General features: G+C 46.3%; 1 protein-coding gene across 1 annotated transcript; it reads right to left on the bottom strand.

Annotated features, from left to right (window-relative positions):
* Positions 1-1,053: 1,053 nt before the first annotated feature.
* On the bottom strand, positions 1,054-13,352 carry PCK2 (phosphoenolpyruvate carboxykinase 2, mitochondrial). Its single transcript, XM_069761821.1, has 10 exons — positions 13,001-13,352; positions 6,012-6,266; positions 5,632-5,816; positions 3,795-3,998; positions 3,524-3,711; positions 3,233-3,395; positions 2,674-2,892; positions 2,456-2,593; positions 2,028-2,123; positions 1,054-1,848 (listed from the first exon to the last, which is right to left on the bottom strand). Exons 1-10 carry the CDS (start codon positions 13,027-13,029, stop codon positions 1,394-1,396), a joined length of 1,932 nt encoding a protein of 643 aa, XP_069617922.1. The 5' UTR covers positions 13,030-13,352; the 3' UTR covers positions 1,054-1,393.
* Between the last annotated feature and the right edge of the window lie 1,590 nt (positions 13,353-14,942).

Here is a 14,942-nt window from a genome sequence, read left to right as displayed (position 1 = left end):
GGATTTTCCACAATTTTCCTTTTCTGTGCGACCTTGTGGATGGCACAGCTTCTCATTGACTCTTCGGCAGCACGAATACTACTAATGCACATGCTCAGGCACAAGAAACACGAAGCACTACTGTCAGGGGCATAGTGCTACTTTATTAGGACTTTTCCCTGTCTATTACTGGTTTCTGCTCTGATCATAATGTTCTCAAGCTGATCAGAGACCAGTGTGATAATATTAGACAGTAAAGCGCTTTGGAGATGCAGGAAAAACCCTTCAAACAAGGTGAAGCTATGTCCCTGGCAGAAGCACACAGATTACTGGTGTACAACAGCCCTGAACATGATCTGTCTGCTCTAGGCATCGAGATCACAGTGTTCAGAGCAGATGGATCACTTCTGGGCAGTAGAGTGATGTATCTCCGCTAAGAACGTTGGGAGCTGTCAATGACTTTCAGCAGATAGTCGAATTTGCATACCATGCGTATGCCCTTCCCATGGTGTGTAAATGCCTTTAGCTATCAATTTAATTATATTTAGACAAGGTTTTTTTTATGTGAAATATATTAAAATAATACAAACTAGGGATGAGTTTTCATGATCGGTAACCTTTAAAATACCAATCCAGCATTTTTTTAATTATACCCCTGGAATGGTGTTACCAATGCATGTTCTCTGCCCTTAGCAATATACTTACCAGCCACTATCTTCTATTCTTCCTGGCACTACTCCTGAACTGTTCCGCCATCTTGTGACCACAGCCCCTGACTGTTCGTAAATCAGCGGTAACAGTCCCAAGCTCCCAATGCAAGTCTATAAGAGCTTTGTTCTGGATCTAATAGACTTACATTGAGAAGTGACCTTCGACAAACACTGTAGCGATCCGGCAGGTCACAACCAGCAGAAAACGACCGAACTGATAAAAGATGAAGGCAGTGGCTAGTAAGTATTTTACTATGGGCAGGGAACATGCATAAGTAATATCATACTGGTGGTGAAATAAAAAAATAACCTCGGAGTGGTGCTTTATGGGTGGTGAAGGTGGTTAAATGAAGAAGACCACAAATAAGAAAAACATTTTTATTCCCATTAAAAAAAACAAAGATGGACAGGCTAAAAAAAAAAAAGAAAGAAAGAATTCCTGAGGTCATATCCATGGAAATGGTCAGATTGAGATTTATGGAACCATTATACTGTACAACTGTGCTTTTCTTTGCTGCGTGGGCTGATTTACTTGGCTTAGTATTTGCAAAAATATTTGGCCAAATTGATAGCTTGTTATAAGAATGTCATAGTTTTATTTTCCATGAAGTGATAGAAGTGTGAAATAAGGCACTTCATCTCCACAAACTTTGAGAAACGTTCCTCACTATTTTTATGGCTTTTTCATTCAGTTATTATTGCTTTCACATGCTTTTCACCCTGGTGTCCAGACCATTTAGCTCTTGCATAATTTGTGGAGGCAAGTCATCAGGCACTTGCTCCTTCAGGTATTTTCCAACTTCTTGCACTTCTTTTTCCCAGAATCCTTTGGGGAGGGAAAACAGCTGGTTTGTATCGACGGCACCCAGCCCTTCTAGGTTCAATGCCCCCTCAGCAGGAAGATATCCAATGGGTGTTTGTCGAGCACTCTCTTCTCCTTCTACCCTACGGAAGATCCAGTCTAGTACCCTGGAATTCTCCCCAAAGCCTGGCCATAAGAACTGTCCTTTGTCATCTTTTCGGAACCAGTTAACATGGAAGATTTTGGGAAGACGTAGTCCTGGTCTTTTTTGCAGACTCAGCCAGTGAGAAAGGTAATGGCCGAAATTATATCCGAAGAAGGGTCTCATTGCAAAAGGATCGTGCATGATAACTTTGCCTACATAAAAGATACATGAGTGAAATATAATAAATAAAATGGTAATACAACAAAATTAGAAACCAGAATTGGAGCAAATTGGAGAAGTACAAAGAATAGAAATCAAGAATAAATATTAGCAATAGAAGAAATGAACAAGATAATGTTGTTATGGTGAGATGTTAGGCTTTCACACTTACCTTTGTGTTCAGCAGCTGCAGTAGCCTCAGACCTCATGGCTGCTCCAACAAACACTCCATGGCTCCAGTCAAAGCTCTCATAGACCAGAGGTACACCTTGAAAAAAACATTTATTTCTTTATACGATTACTTATTACCTTTAGTACCATCTAGTATAAACGTATCTGTGGCATCGGAGAAAGGGCAGTGTTTTCTGAATGCCACATGTGCTGTTCTGTCACCCAGTTAGATAACGTTACTTAAGCTCCCAAAAATGTAGATATCATACTGTACATGTATGGCCAATGTGGTCATAGACAATTCTGATTGGCGTAAAAATGACACCAGACATAGATGAAATTCTACAATTATGCACATTTCAATGCTTAACTCCAATATTCACATATTGATGGAGACCAGAAGTCAAGTAAATTCAGAAAATGCCTTACCCTCAGGCCTTCTCCCACCAAAGATAATAGCATCTATAGGAACACCCTCTGGTGACTCCCAAGCTTCATCCATAATAGGGCACTGAGCAGCAGGGGCGCAGAAACGAGAGTTAGGGTGTGCACTGGGTTCTTTATCTCCTGTAAAAAAGAAACTTGCTTTACATAAGCTGGAAGCGTCAAGAAACAATACTTGTAAAGAAGAAGACTGTTTGCCTCACCTTTCTTCCAAGGTTTTCCTAGCCAGGATGTGACTGTCACGCCAGGTGGAAGATCTTGGTCTAATCCTTCCCAGTATACACCTCCATCACTTGTCTCTGCCACATTAGTGAAGATGGTATTCTTTTCAACTGTATGCAAGGCATTGGGATTTGTTTTTACCGACGTTCCAGGAGCCACACCAAAAAAGCCATTCTCTGGGTTGATAGCCCGAAGGCGTCCTATTAAGAAAATAAAAGTTTTAGCTATCTTAGGGGAATGTTTAACAACACAATCTTTGGTACATGATGATGTCAATCAGGGGAAAATTTTGTACTACTGCTGTTATTTATTGTCTTCACATCCATAATTGGGCAGCATGGCGGCCTTGAGGTGCTAGGGTCCTGGGTTCAAATCCCAGGGAGCTTGTATGTTTTCTCCATATTTCACACTCCAAAAACATATTAATAGGAGGTTTAGATTATGAGCTTCAATGGGTCAGTGACGATAATGTCTGTAAAGCGCAGTGGAATTAGTGACTCTATATAAGCATATCAAATAAATAAATAATAGGTTGCAAACCTTCACTATCAAATTTCATCCAGGCAATGTCATCCCCCACACATTGTACTTTCCAGCCAGGCAACGCTGGCCGCATCATTGCAAGATTTGTTTTCCCGCAGGCACTTGGGAAAGCTGCAGCGATATATCTCTTACGACCAGCAGGGTTTGTGATCCCCAAAATCTAATATGGGAAAGAAACCCCACAACAGGACAATGTACAAACAGCACAGACAAGATGGCTCAGGAAACAGAAGACAGAGGATCTAGTGCAGGAGAGAGTGTACAAGGGGCTAAAGGCTCCTCTCTCACCAGCATATGCTCAGCCAACCATCCCTCATCCTTGGCAATTCGGGAGGCTATGCGCAGAGCGAAGCATTTTTTTCCCAAGAGAGAATTTCCTCCATATCCACTACCAAAAGAGATGATCTCACGGTTATCAGGAACGTGAGCAATAAGTGTTTTTTCAGGGTTGCAGGGCCATGAATTCACCAGAGGGGCTGTAAAGAAGACATAAAGGCACCTGTTTAGTAGTTGCATCTGTATACTGTAAAACTCCATAATACTGTGGGAATATGCTTACCTTTCAGGGGCAGTGGTTGCCCCACAGAGTGTAAACATTTTACAAAGTCACCATCTCCCAGTGCGTCCAAGACTGGTGTACCCATACGGGTCATGATGCGCATGCTGGCAACTACATATGGGGAGTCCGTGAGCTGAACCCCATATTTAGATAGAGGGGAGCCAACCGGGCCCATACTGAATGGTAATACATACATCGTACGACCTAGGGAAAGAGAAGGAAGTCAAACCATGACCAATTAACACAACTAATTAAGTACCGTATATACTCGAGTATAAGCCGAGATTTTCAGCCCATTTTTGGGGGTTGAAAGTCCCCCTCTCGGCTTATGCTCGAGTCATACCCGGGGGTCGGCATGGGAGGGGGAGCGGGGGCTGTCTAATTATACTTACCTGCTCCCAGCGTGGTCCCTGGACATCCCTGCTTCTTCCAGTGCTGCAGCTTCTTCCTGTATTGAGCGGTCACATGGCACCGCTCATTACAGAAATGAATATGCGGCTCCACCTCCCGTAGAGGTGGAGCCGCATATTCATTACTGTATATGAGCGGTAACGCTGCCCGCTCAATACAGGAAGAAGATGCAGCGCCGGGGAAGAAGCAGGGACGCAGCGCCAGGACCAGGTAAGTATACGGGGAGGGGGAGCGCTGCGCGATAGTCACCTGCTCCTCGGTCCGGGTGTCGCTCTGTCTTCAGCAGTGACGCTCAGGTTAGAGGGCGCGGTGACGTAGTCAGTGCGCGCCTTCTGCTGAACGTCTGTGCCGAAGACGGAGCCGCACGAGGAACAGGTAAAAGTGCCGAGGTCCTGAGCGACGGAGAGGTGAGTATGTGATTTTTTTTTTTTATGGCAGCAAAAGCAAATGGGGCAAGTGGCTGTGCGGAGCATCTTATGGGGCCATACTTGTGCAGCACTATAAGGGGCAAGTGACTGTGCAGAGCATCTTATGGGGCCATAAAACTTGTGCAGCATTATGAGGGGCAAGTGACTGTGCAGAGCATCTTATGGGGCCATACTTGTGCAGCACTATAAGGGGCAAGTGGCTGTGCGGAGCATCTGTATGGGGCCATAACGCTTGTGCAGCACTATATGGGGCAAGTGGCTGTACGGAGCACTATAATGGGGCCATAACACTTGTGCAGCATTATATGGGGCAAGTGGCTGTGCGGAGCATCTGTATGGGGCCATAACACTTGTGCAGCATTATATGGGGCAAGTGGCTGTGCGGAGCATCTGTATGGGGCCATAACACTTGTGCAGCATTATATGGGGCAAGTGGCTGTGCGGAGCATCTGTATGGGGCCATAACACTTGTGCAGCACTATAAGGGGCAAGTGACTGTACGGAGCATCTTAAGGGGCCATAACGCTTGTGCAGCACTATATAGGGCAAATATCTCTATGGAGCGTCTTATGAGGCCCTTATTACCCTTTATGCAGCATTATATGGGGCATATTTTAATATGGAGCATCTAATGGGGCCCATCAAACTTTATGGAGCATTATATGGGGCTCCTGATTCAATATGGATATTCAAAAACACTTAACCTACTGATGTCTCAATTAATTTTACTTTTATTGGTATCTATTTTTACTTTTGAAATTTACCGTAGCTGCTGCATTTCCCACCCTAGGCTTATACTCGAGTCATTAAGTTTTCCCAGTTTTTTGTGGCAAAATTAGGGGGTCGGCTTATACTCGGGTCGGCTTATACTCGAGTATATACGTTAGCTATTTTCACACGAACTACATGCATTCTGTGAGTTGGGATAAGCCTGGTAGCCATGGATGGACATTACAGACTGACATCAGGAATAAAATAAGCTCAAGTATTTTACAAACCTTTCATGCAACCAGGAAACCGATCATTCTTGGCTCTCTCAAAATCTCCGGGGGACATCCAGTTCCCCAGTTGCCCTGCTGCTCCTTCTGCAGGAATGGGAACAGTGTCCCGCTTGTTATTAGTTACTATCACTGTCTTACTCTCCACTCGAGCAACATCCTTTGGGTCAGTTCTTGCCAACCAGCTGGAGAGATAAGAACACGAAGCGATAAGAAAAACGAAGAGATGTCAAAGGCACCCAAACAGAGATGACAAGCATTAGACTATAATACGCATGCAGGCACAATTATAAATTAATGCTAAACACTGGACTGGTAAGGTTACAGGCAGGGGAATCGGGGTGTGATGATGGGGAACAAAGGCTAAAAACCAGACTCACCAGTTGGGGTACTTGTGCAGCTTCTTTATCATACCCTCTTGTTGTAATACAGTAAGGATGGTGTCATTTTCGGAGGCGGTGCCATCACATATATGGATGTTTTGGGGGTCACACAGTTCAGCTCCTCTTATCACAAATTCGCGGACAGCAGGAGGAAGTCGCTCTATCTGACCACTCAGGACCCGCAGAGCATGGGCGTTTCGACTGCTTACCTGCTGTGACTGCGCCCATGCTCGTACAGCCCGGGAGCATGGCCTGTGCAGAGAAGAAATTTGACATTTCTTAAAACCAACTGGGAATGGAAATAATTCATGTACAGAATGTCCTCCATCTAGACTGGTCAATCACGTATGCAGTTTTTTTTTAATGCTGAGCATTCACAATGCTCTGTGAATATCTAGCGGGATTCATTATCTTAATAGTCATGCAGCATTTTTCTACTAGAAGGCTGCTTTATCATTTTTTACAGTAATTTTACCACTGGGAGGAGCTATTGCACTGAAAGCTGTTTAGATGTTAAAACATTTTTTTATAGAGTCCTTGGGAAAAAATAAATGACTGAGTCATCTAAGATACAGGAAAGAAATATATCTTGGTACCGTGTTAGCCAGTAGATAGAAAAATATTTAGAATTGAGAGTCCCAGTGGGTATACTTTGGCCTAGGCCAGAATATACCTGGGGTATATTCTCGCCTAGGCCACTTTAACCCCGGGCATAGTCTGGGACGGGGTATATTCTGGCCTGTTACACCGGCTTTATACATTGTGTACATCTGGAATAACGTGTTAAAATCTGATCAATGGTGGGGGACCCTACCAATCTGAAATTCATGACACCGATCTGATATTCATGATGACTTTTAACTCTGATGTATGTTCCTTTTGGAATTGATGGCTACCCAAGGCTTCACTTGAAAGGGATGTGTCAGAAGGATCAATCCTCCTGAGCCGTCTATATGGGCATGTAGGTCATAGGAATCTGAATAAAATGGTACCTTGATAGCTGATCTGATGTCTTATTCCTGAGAAATCCACATTTTTCTTAATATGTGAGTATGTAATATGTAGATGGGGAGCGCAGATTGTCAGTCATTACATGTCTCATCGGATCGCAGATATCAAGGTATAATTTTATTTCTATGAGCTACATGTCCATATAGATGACGTAGGAGGGTTGATTCTACTGAGAAATGTATGTATTATATTTCTAATATAAATATTGTGCGTGTATGTTTGTGTGTGTGTATATATGTATATATATATATATGTATATATGTATATATATATATATATATATATACTGTATATGTGTGTGTGTGTTACAGAGAGTGTAGAATAAGTGAAATCGTGCTTTTGCCTAGTATGTCATGACCTCAAGTAATTTCAAGATATACTAAGATACCCCTTGCTTCCTTGATCAGTATACTGATTTAATAGCAGTATATTTAAAAACTGATAAATGAAGCTGTGGTAGGTAAATGCTGAGTGCATGTTTGTCCTGTGTTTCTGCATATCTTGTCAATGAACTTAGCACTTTGTACGTGCTGTTTATCGAATGCTAGGGTTAAAGGTTGCAGGTGGAGGAACGTAATTGCAGGAGTTTAGCAAAACAAGATGCATAGAGCCTCTGACTTAGATGACTCATATTTAGAATTGAGAGTCCTCAGTGGTTCATACCTTTTAATGGCCAACTGAAAAGATGGTAATAAATTGCAAGCATACGTCTCTTCATCAGGCAAAGACTGATGAAGAGACGTATGTAGTCTCGAAAGCTTGCAATTTATTACCATCTTTTCAGTTAGCCATTAAAAGGTATCAACCACTGAGGGATGTAAAATAGCCTGTGCCAGACTATGCCCGGGGTTAAAGTGGCCTAGGCCAGAGTATACCCTGGATATATTGTAGCCTAGGCTAAACTATACGCCTCCAACTCAGAATATTGGTGTGTTTTTCCTAATGTAGTTGTTCTACAGAATGACTACAAAGGCAGAAAGTAGGGCTAAACTTAGTCCGGGGTCACACTTGCGAGTTCAATGCGAGTCTCTCGCATCAATACCCGGCACTGCCGCCGGCACTCGGGACCGGAGCGTTCAGCTGCATAGAAATACATACAGCCACACACTCCGGTCCAGAGTGGCGGCGGCAGTGCCGGGTATTGATGCGAGAGACTTGCACGAGCTTCTCACATTGAACTCGCAAGTGTGACCCCGGCCTTACAGTATGTGTTGGAGAAGTTACATTACACGGACAGAAGATGACTGAATCAAAATGTGAATGAATATGTGAACACCTCTGGCATTTCTCGTAATAGGGTCTGGGCAACTGATGAAGAGATCATGGCCACAGCGAATCTGTTGAATTGCGACATTGTCATCCACACAAAAGTCGGTGACTCCATGGATTGGTTGACATATCCTGCAAGCTTCAATCTGCAGTCAACAATAGAACATGCACTTTATCATGAAAATAGGCATGATCATTTTAATGTTGTTATCAGTGTTTGTCTTTAAACGTTTATATTGTTGCAAAGACTTGCTTGCCTAAGGCCAGAGATAAAAATTTGCATGCGACAATTGCATACAAAGTCGCCGTGTACCTCTCCTAAAGGTCCGAATACACGGGACAACTATTATGTGATTTGGGTGGGTGAGCAGGAAAAACACCAATATTCGGGCTTGGAGGGGTATAGTTTAGCCTAGGCTAGAATATACATGGGGTATACTTTGGCCTACACCACTTTAACCCAAGGCATAGTCTGGGAAGGGGTATATTCTGACCTGTTACACCGGAACACCACAACCAGGTCTCCGGTGGGACCAGACACTGACACCTGCTGGCATACTGGCCAACAGCTGCTTGCTCCAGGGGTCCGCAGACAGTGGTGTGTCGCTAATAGCGGCACACCCAGCAGATATGGGGCTCCTGAGTCAAGGGGGCCGGCCCGGTGCCAGCAGAGCAGCAGCTGGAGACAAGTGAAGTGAATGAATATTCACGCTTACATGGGCGTGGAGAGGAGTGAACATTCATTTCACTTTAATAGCGGGCAGTGTCAGCTGCAGGCTGAGGCTAACACTGCCCGCATGTAAAGCTGATGCAGCCATATTGGGCCCCTGCAGGGCAGCTAACCCTGAAGCAATCAGCGGGCAGGGAGCGATCCCTGCAGCTTGGCAGCAGAGTGGAGCTGCAGGGATCCAATGGCGTCCTGCCCGGCGCTTCCTTTCTGACACAGCGCGGCTGGATAATGTCATCATTCAGCACGCGGCTGTTTCAGACAGAAAGCTGCTGGCGAGGAAGATGCTTCCGGGATGTGGTGCGGCAGCGGGGAACGTGCGGAGAGGTGAGTGGTGCTGTGTGTCTGTCTGCGTGTGTGTATGTGGTGCGGTGGTGTGTGTGTACTGGAGATGTGTGTATTGGAGATTGGCAATGATGTGGGTGATGGAGAGAGCAGTGACATAGCTGCTGACTTCCCTGGGGATGCTTTTTCCAAGATGGAAGACGCTGTGGCTCCTCCAGGTGCTGCTGTATAGGGGGCTGTTGTGACTCCATAGCGGACACAAGCGCCCCTGCCTGTCCGGCGATCCTCCTTATGTATACCACAACCCGGGATCTGCTGGCCGGTGCGCTCCTGAAGCTTCAGGTACAGCCCACCGGAAGCTCAGCTCCGAGTGAAAGGTCTCGGCGCACGTCATAGGGGTGTGACTTCCGGTTTGCGTCCCGTAATCTGCGGATCTGGGAACTGTGCGGTTGCTGGACCCCATACTGTGATAGCTCTGCAACCAATGCTCCCTCCGACGGATGAGACCCCATTGGGCCCCCCGAGGAGCTTCCAGCCTCCAGGCGTCGCGGCAGCAGAGACTGTGCTCTGCTGGAACACCAGACGGCCCTGGTCTGGGAATTCATCCACTTCTTTCTCCTTATCCTGCCGTCATCAAGAAGGCTCCCCTGCCGAAGACAGGAATCCACTGATGTGGAGAGAAGCGCCTCCTTTTTATCTTGAAGGTTTCCTGTCCTTGAAGGGCGAAGCCCCTCTCTCGTTGGTGCTGTCATGGGTGACAGAAAAATCATCCGTTTTCCATCCCAGAAAAAAAGAATTGGCCGATTTTCATTGACATTCCATCTGTGTGTCATCTGTGTACGTCTGTCTCTTATATCTCTTATTATACATCAACAGTTAATGATACTAACAATACCAAATACCATTTCCTATGTTAATTATTTCAATATATGTGGAAAAAAATCAGATGCAAGATGGATGATCTGTGTGGGCTTCATTTTTTTTTCTTCGCACCCATAGCGTTGAATAAGCTAGTCTCACCTGATATACATTAGAGACTACTGCATGCTGTCATTTCTTCTCACATGGACAATGTCTTCTGCAGAGCTGTGTTATTAATCCCCGTGTTATCCATTTTTAACATGGACCGCACTCGTCTGAATGAACCCCAATTCTCAGCCATGACCATCTCTAAACTGCATCCTCTACATCCCATGCTGCCGAGCTATCCGCACTGCTGGAGCCTGTCCTGGGTATATGTGATCGCAGTATACTATGGGCACCATGTACAACCACAATTTCACTATAAGTAGTGACTGCGCCGGACCAAATACCTGCCTATCCTGTGCTGTAATGTATGGTGAATGCAGATTTGCATTATCAGAAATATTTGCAACTCTTTCTACTTTGAATGCACTGACTTGTGTACCTGGATGGCTGCCCATGCATGATTTCCTATAACAATTATCGTTACATGAAGGATCTTATGACACCACACAAGCTGCAAGTTTGTTTGCTAAGGCTTTCTCCACTGCTGGCTCGGTCTCATTGCACATATACCATGGGGAGGTGATGCAATATTATACATAAATCCAGAGATGTGCTGGTAGACTTTCTGATCACCCAACCATATCTTATAGCAACCCCGGTTACAAGAACTTGTCCTGAACATGTACTTTATCACATCATACCTTGCCAAATAATGTACCTGAGACCCAATAGTACTAAACGTATCATCGTCACACACTAATCATATATTACTGATCATATAGCGCTAACCCTCACCTGATCATTTACTACTGAGCCTGTCCTCACCATATTTTACTGAACTGAACACGCATCCATCATACAGTATTGAACCTGCCATGGCCATAAATTATTGTCCTGACCATATATTCGTCACACAGTACTGGACCTGTCCTGACCATACACCCATCACATAGTACCAGACCTGTCCTGACCATACACCCATCATATAGTACTGGACCTGTCCGGACCATACACCCATCACATAGTACTGGACCTGTCCTGACCATACACCCATCACATAGTACTGGACCTGTCCTGACCATACACCCATCACATAGTACTGGATCTGTCCGGACCATACACCCATCACATAGTACTGGACCTGTCCTGACCATACACCAAATCACATAGTACTGGACCTGTCCTGACCATACACCCATCACATAGTACCAGACCTGTCCTGACCATACACCCATCACATAGTACTGGATCTGTCCGGACCATACACCCATCACATAGTACTGGATCTGTCCGGACCATACACCCATCACATAGTACTGGATCTGTCCGGACCATACACCCATCACATAGTACTGGACCTGTCCTGACCATACACCAAATCACATAGTACTGGACCTGTCCTGACCATACACCCATCACATAGTACCAGACCTGTCCTGACCATACACCCATCACATAGTACTGGACCTGTCCTGACCATACACCCATCACATAGTACCGGACCTGTCCTGACCATACACCCATCACATAGTACCAGACCTGTCCTGACCATACACCCATCACATAGTACTGGACCTGTCCTGACCATACACCAAATCACATAGTACCGGACCTGTCCTGACCATACACCCATCACATAGTACCAGACCTGTCCTGACCATACACCCATCACATAGTACTGGACCTGTCCTGACCATACACCCATCACATAGTACTGGACCTGTCCTGACCATACACCCATCACATAGTACTGGACCTGTCCTGACCATACACCAAATCACATAGTACTGGACCTGTCCTGACCATACACCCATCACATAGTACCAGACCTGTCCTGACCATACACCCATCATATAGTACTGGACCTGTCCGGACCATACACCCATCACATAGTACTGGACCTGTCCTGACCATACACCCATCACATAGTACTGGACCTGTCCTGACCATACACCCATCACATAGTACTGGATCTGTCCGGACCATACACCCATCACATAGTACTGGACCTGTCCTGACCATACACCAAATCACATAGTACTGGACCTGTCCTGACCATACACCCATCACATAGTACCAGACCTGTCCTGACCATACACCCATCACATAGTACTGGACCTGTCCTGACCATACACCCATCACATAGTACCGGACCTGTCCTGACCATACACCCATCACATAGTACTGGATCTGTCCGGACCATACACCCATCACATAGTACTGGATCTGTCCGGACCATACACCCATCACATAGTACTGGATCTGTCCGGACCATACACCCATCACATAGTACTGGACCTGTCCTGACCATACACCCATCACATAGTACTGGACCTGTCCTGACCATACACCCATCACATAGTACTGGATCTGTCCGGACCATACACCCATCACATAGTACTGGATCTGTCCGGACCATACACCCATCACATAGTACTGGATCTGTCCGGACCATACACCCATCACATAGTGCTGGGCCATATGCTGATTTGTTATGGAGCTTGTGATGATACATACCCAGCCCCTCCTCATCATGTACCTCTGACATACACTGACCCTGGCCCATGATACACCCCTGGACCTGTCCTGACCCGCCACTAGGACCATCATCTGTCCATGCAGAGCAGTCTGCCCTTCACACGGAGTCCTGGTCCCAGCACAGGGCATCACTAGCACGAAGTAAATGAATGACATGCCAGCTTCCCCCTCTGCCCCGGACACTTACCCCACCACACGCACTGAGAAGGAGGGCATGGCAGCGGGAGACAGTCAGCAGGCGGACAGTGAGCTCCTGCAGGATGAGGAGCAGGGGGAGGTGCGGGGATACACCGGCCAGGGAGGGACTGGGGGTAGGGACACCAGCAGGGGGCAGGACAGCACGGGGACCGGTTTGGGGTGGTGAAATTAGACCAAAGGTCTTGTTTGTCGCTACGTGTGTTACATCCTGTACCGCAGCCCAAGTGCACACACCCCATGGCATCGTGTCACCGCCTGCCCCTCCCCCACCCGGCCACAACTTCCTCGAAGAGCCGGGAATGTGACCATTGGCTGCTGGATGCCGAGCCCCTGTGCCCTGCACCGTGCCCACCCCCCGACACACATGTGGAGGAGCCGACCAGTCACCTCCTTCCACAGGCTGCCCCCCAGAGCTGCCTCCTCCCCTCCAGAGCTGATGTAACAATGTCCTGCTCTTAGCAGTCTGCTCCACATGTGCACATACCTACACGTAGCAGTGTGTGACGGGTCCACATGGCCGACATGTCAGGGTGGGGAGGACCCCCAGGTGATACAATAAAGGGTGTCCTACTGCTATACTGCAGTGCTACTCTTGTTATTGGGGCCATGTTATGTCCTTAGGGGAAAACACTTGAATTAAAGGGTTAATCGCATCTGCATACTTGGATGTTATAGAGCACTTTTTACATTTACAACTTGTGAAAATTTGCAGCTCTTCTTGAGATATTAATACTATAAAAACAAACACTACATACTTAATTCCGGTGTCTGTCGCGTCCCCCGGCGTTCTGCTTCCCTGCACTGTGTCAGCGCCGGCCGGCCGTAAAGCAGAGCACAGCTGTGACGTGACCTCTCTGCTTTACGGCTGGCGCTTACACCGGAATGTAAGTATGTAGTGTTTGTTTTTTTTTTACATTTACACTGGTAACCAGGGTAAACATCGGGTTACTAAGCGCGGCCCTACGCTTAGTAACCCGATGTTTACCCTGGTTACACGGGGACTTCGGCATCGTTGGTCGCTGGAGAGCTGTCTGTGTGAAATGCTGTCTGTCGCTAAATGTGACGGTACCTTAAGACAAAACCAGGAGTCGGTGATAAATACAGAAGTGGTGACGTGTTTCTATTATACTTTTCCTCTGATTGTTCCTCTGATTTTGGCTTACAAATACTGAGGTAAAATACTGACCAAATACTGATGGTGTGAATGTCGCTTTAATTGTAAACTGGAGCATTCCAGGCATAGGTGGTAACTAGGGTTGAGCGACTTTTACTTTTTTTATCTCTAAAGTCGAGTGAAATCGGCCGATTATGGCGAAAAGTCGGGGATCAATCGAAACTATCTCTCTCTCTCTCTCATCTTTCAAATCGCTGCAGCGCACAAGCGACAAGACGACGATAGGCGTCCACGCCCCTAAGACCTATGTCATCACTCTGCCCACGCTCCTTCATTGGCTGAAAAAATGGCGCCAAGCGCGTCATACGAAACGCGACTTTGGCGCGAAAGTCGCGTACCGCATAGCCGACCCCACACAGGGATCGGGTCGGGTTTCATGAAACCCGACTTTGCCAAAAGTCGGCGACTTTTGAAAATGAACGATCCGTTTCGCTCAACCCTAGTGGTAACGGTTAGCTCCAGAGATCCTGGCCAACGTCAAAGCAGTCCTTACAAGCTCAATAGGAAAGAGTTTGTAAGCACTGCACATGTTCTGCTGTCTAGCAGAGGAGGTCAGGCTACAAGTTGTAAGGGCTCCTTCAGATGAGAGTATCATACGGACATGTGCTGTCCGATTTAAAAGCTTATACTCACCTCCTGTGCCTGCACTGTTCCTGTGGTGTCGGTACTCACTCTCTCCAGGCCTCCTGTGCTGGCGCCGTTCCCGCGGTGTCGGTACTCACTTCAGGCCTCCTGTTCTGGCACTGTTCCCGCGGTG

The sequence above is a fragment of the Ranitomeya imitator genome, chromosome 1 (assembly GCF_032444005.1).
Source record: "Ranitomeya imitator isolate aRanImi1 chromosome 1, aRanImi1.pri, whole genome shotgun sequence".
NCBI classification, from domain to species: Eukaryota; Metazoa; Chordata; class Amphibia; order Anura; family Dendrobatidae; genus Ranitomeya; species Ranitomeya imitator.
Note: the sequence above shows the minus strand (reverse complement) of the source record. Positions and strands in the feature narration are given on the sequence as shown.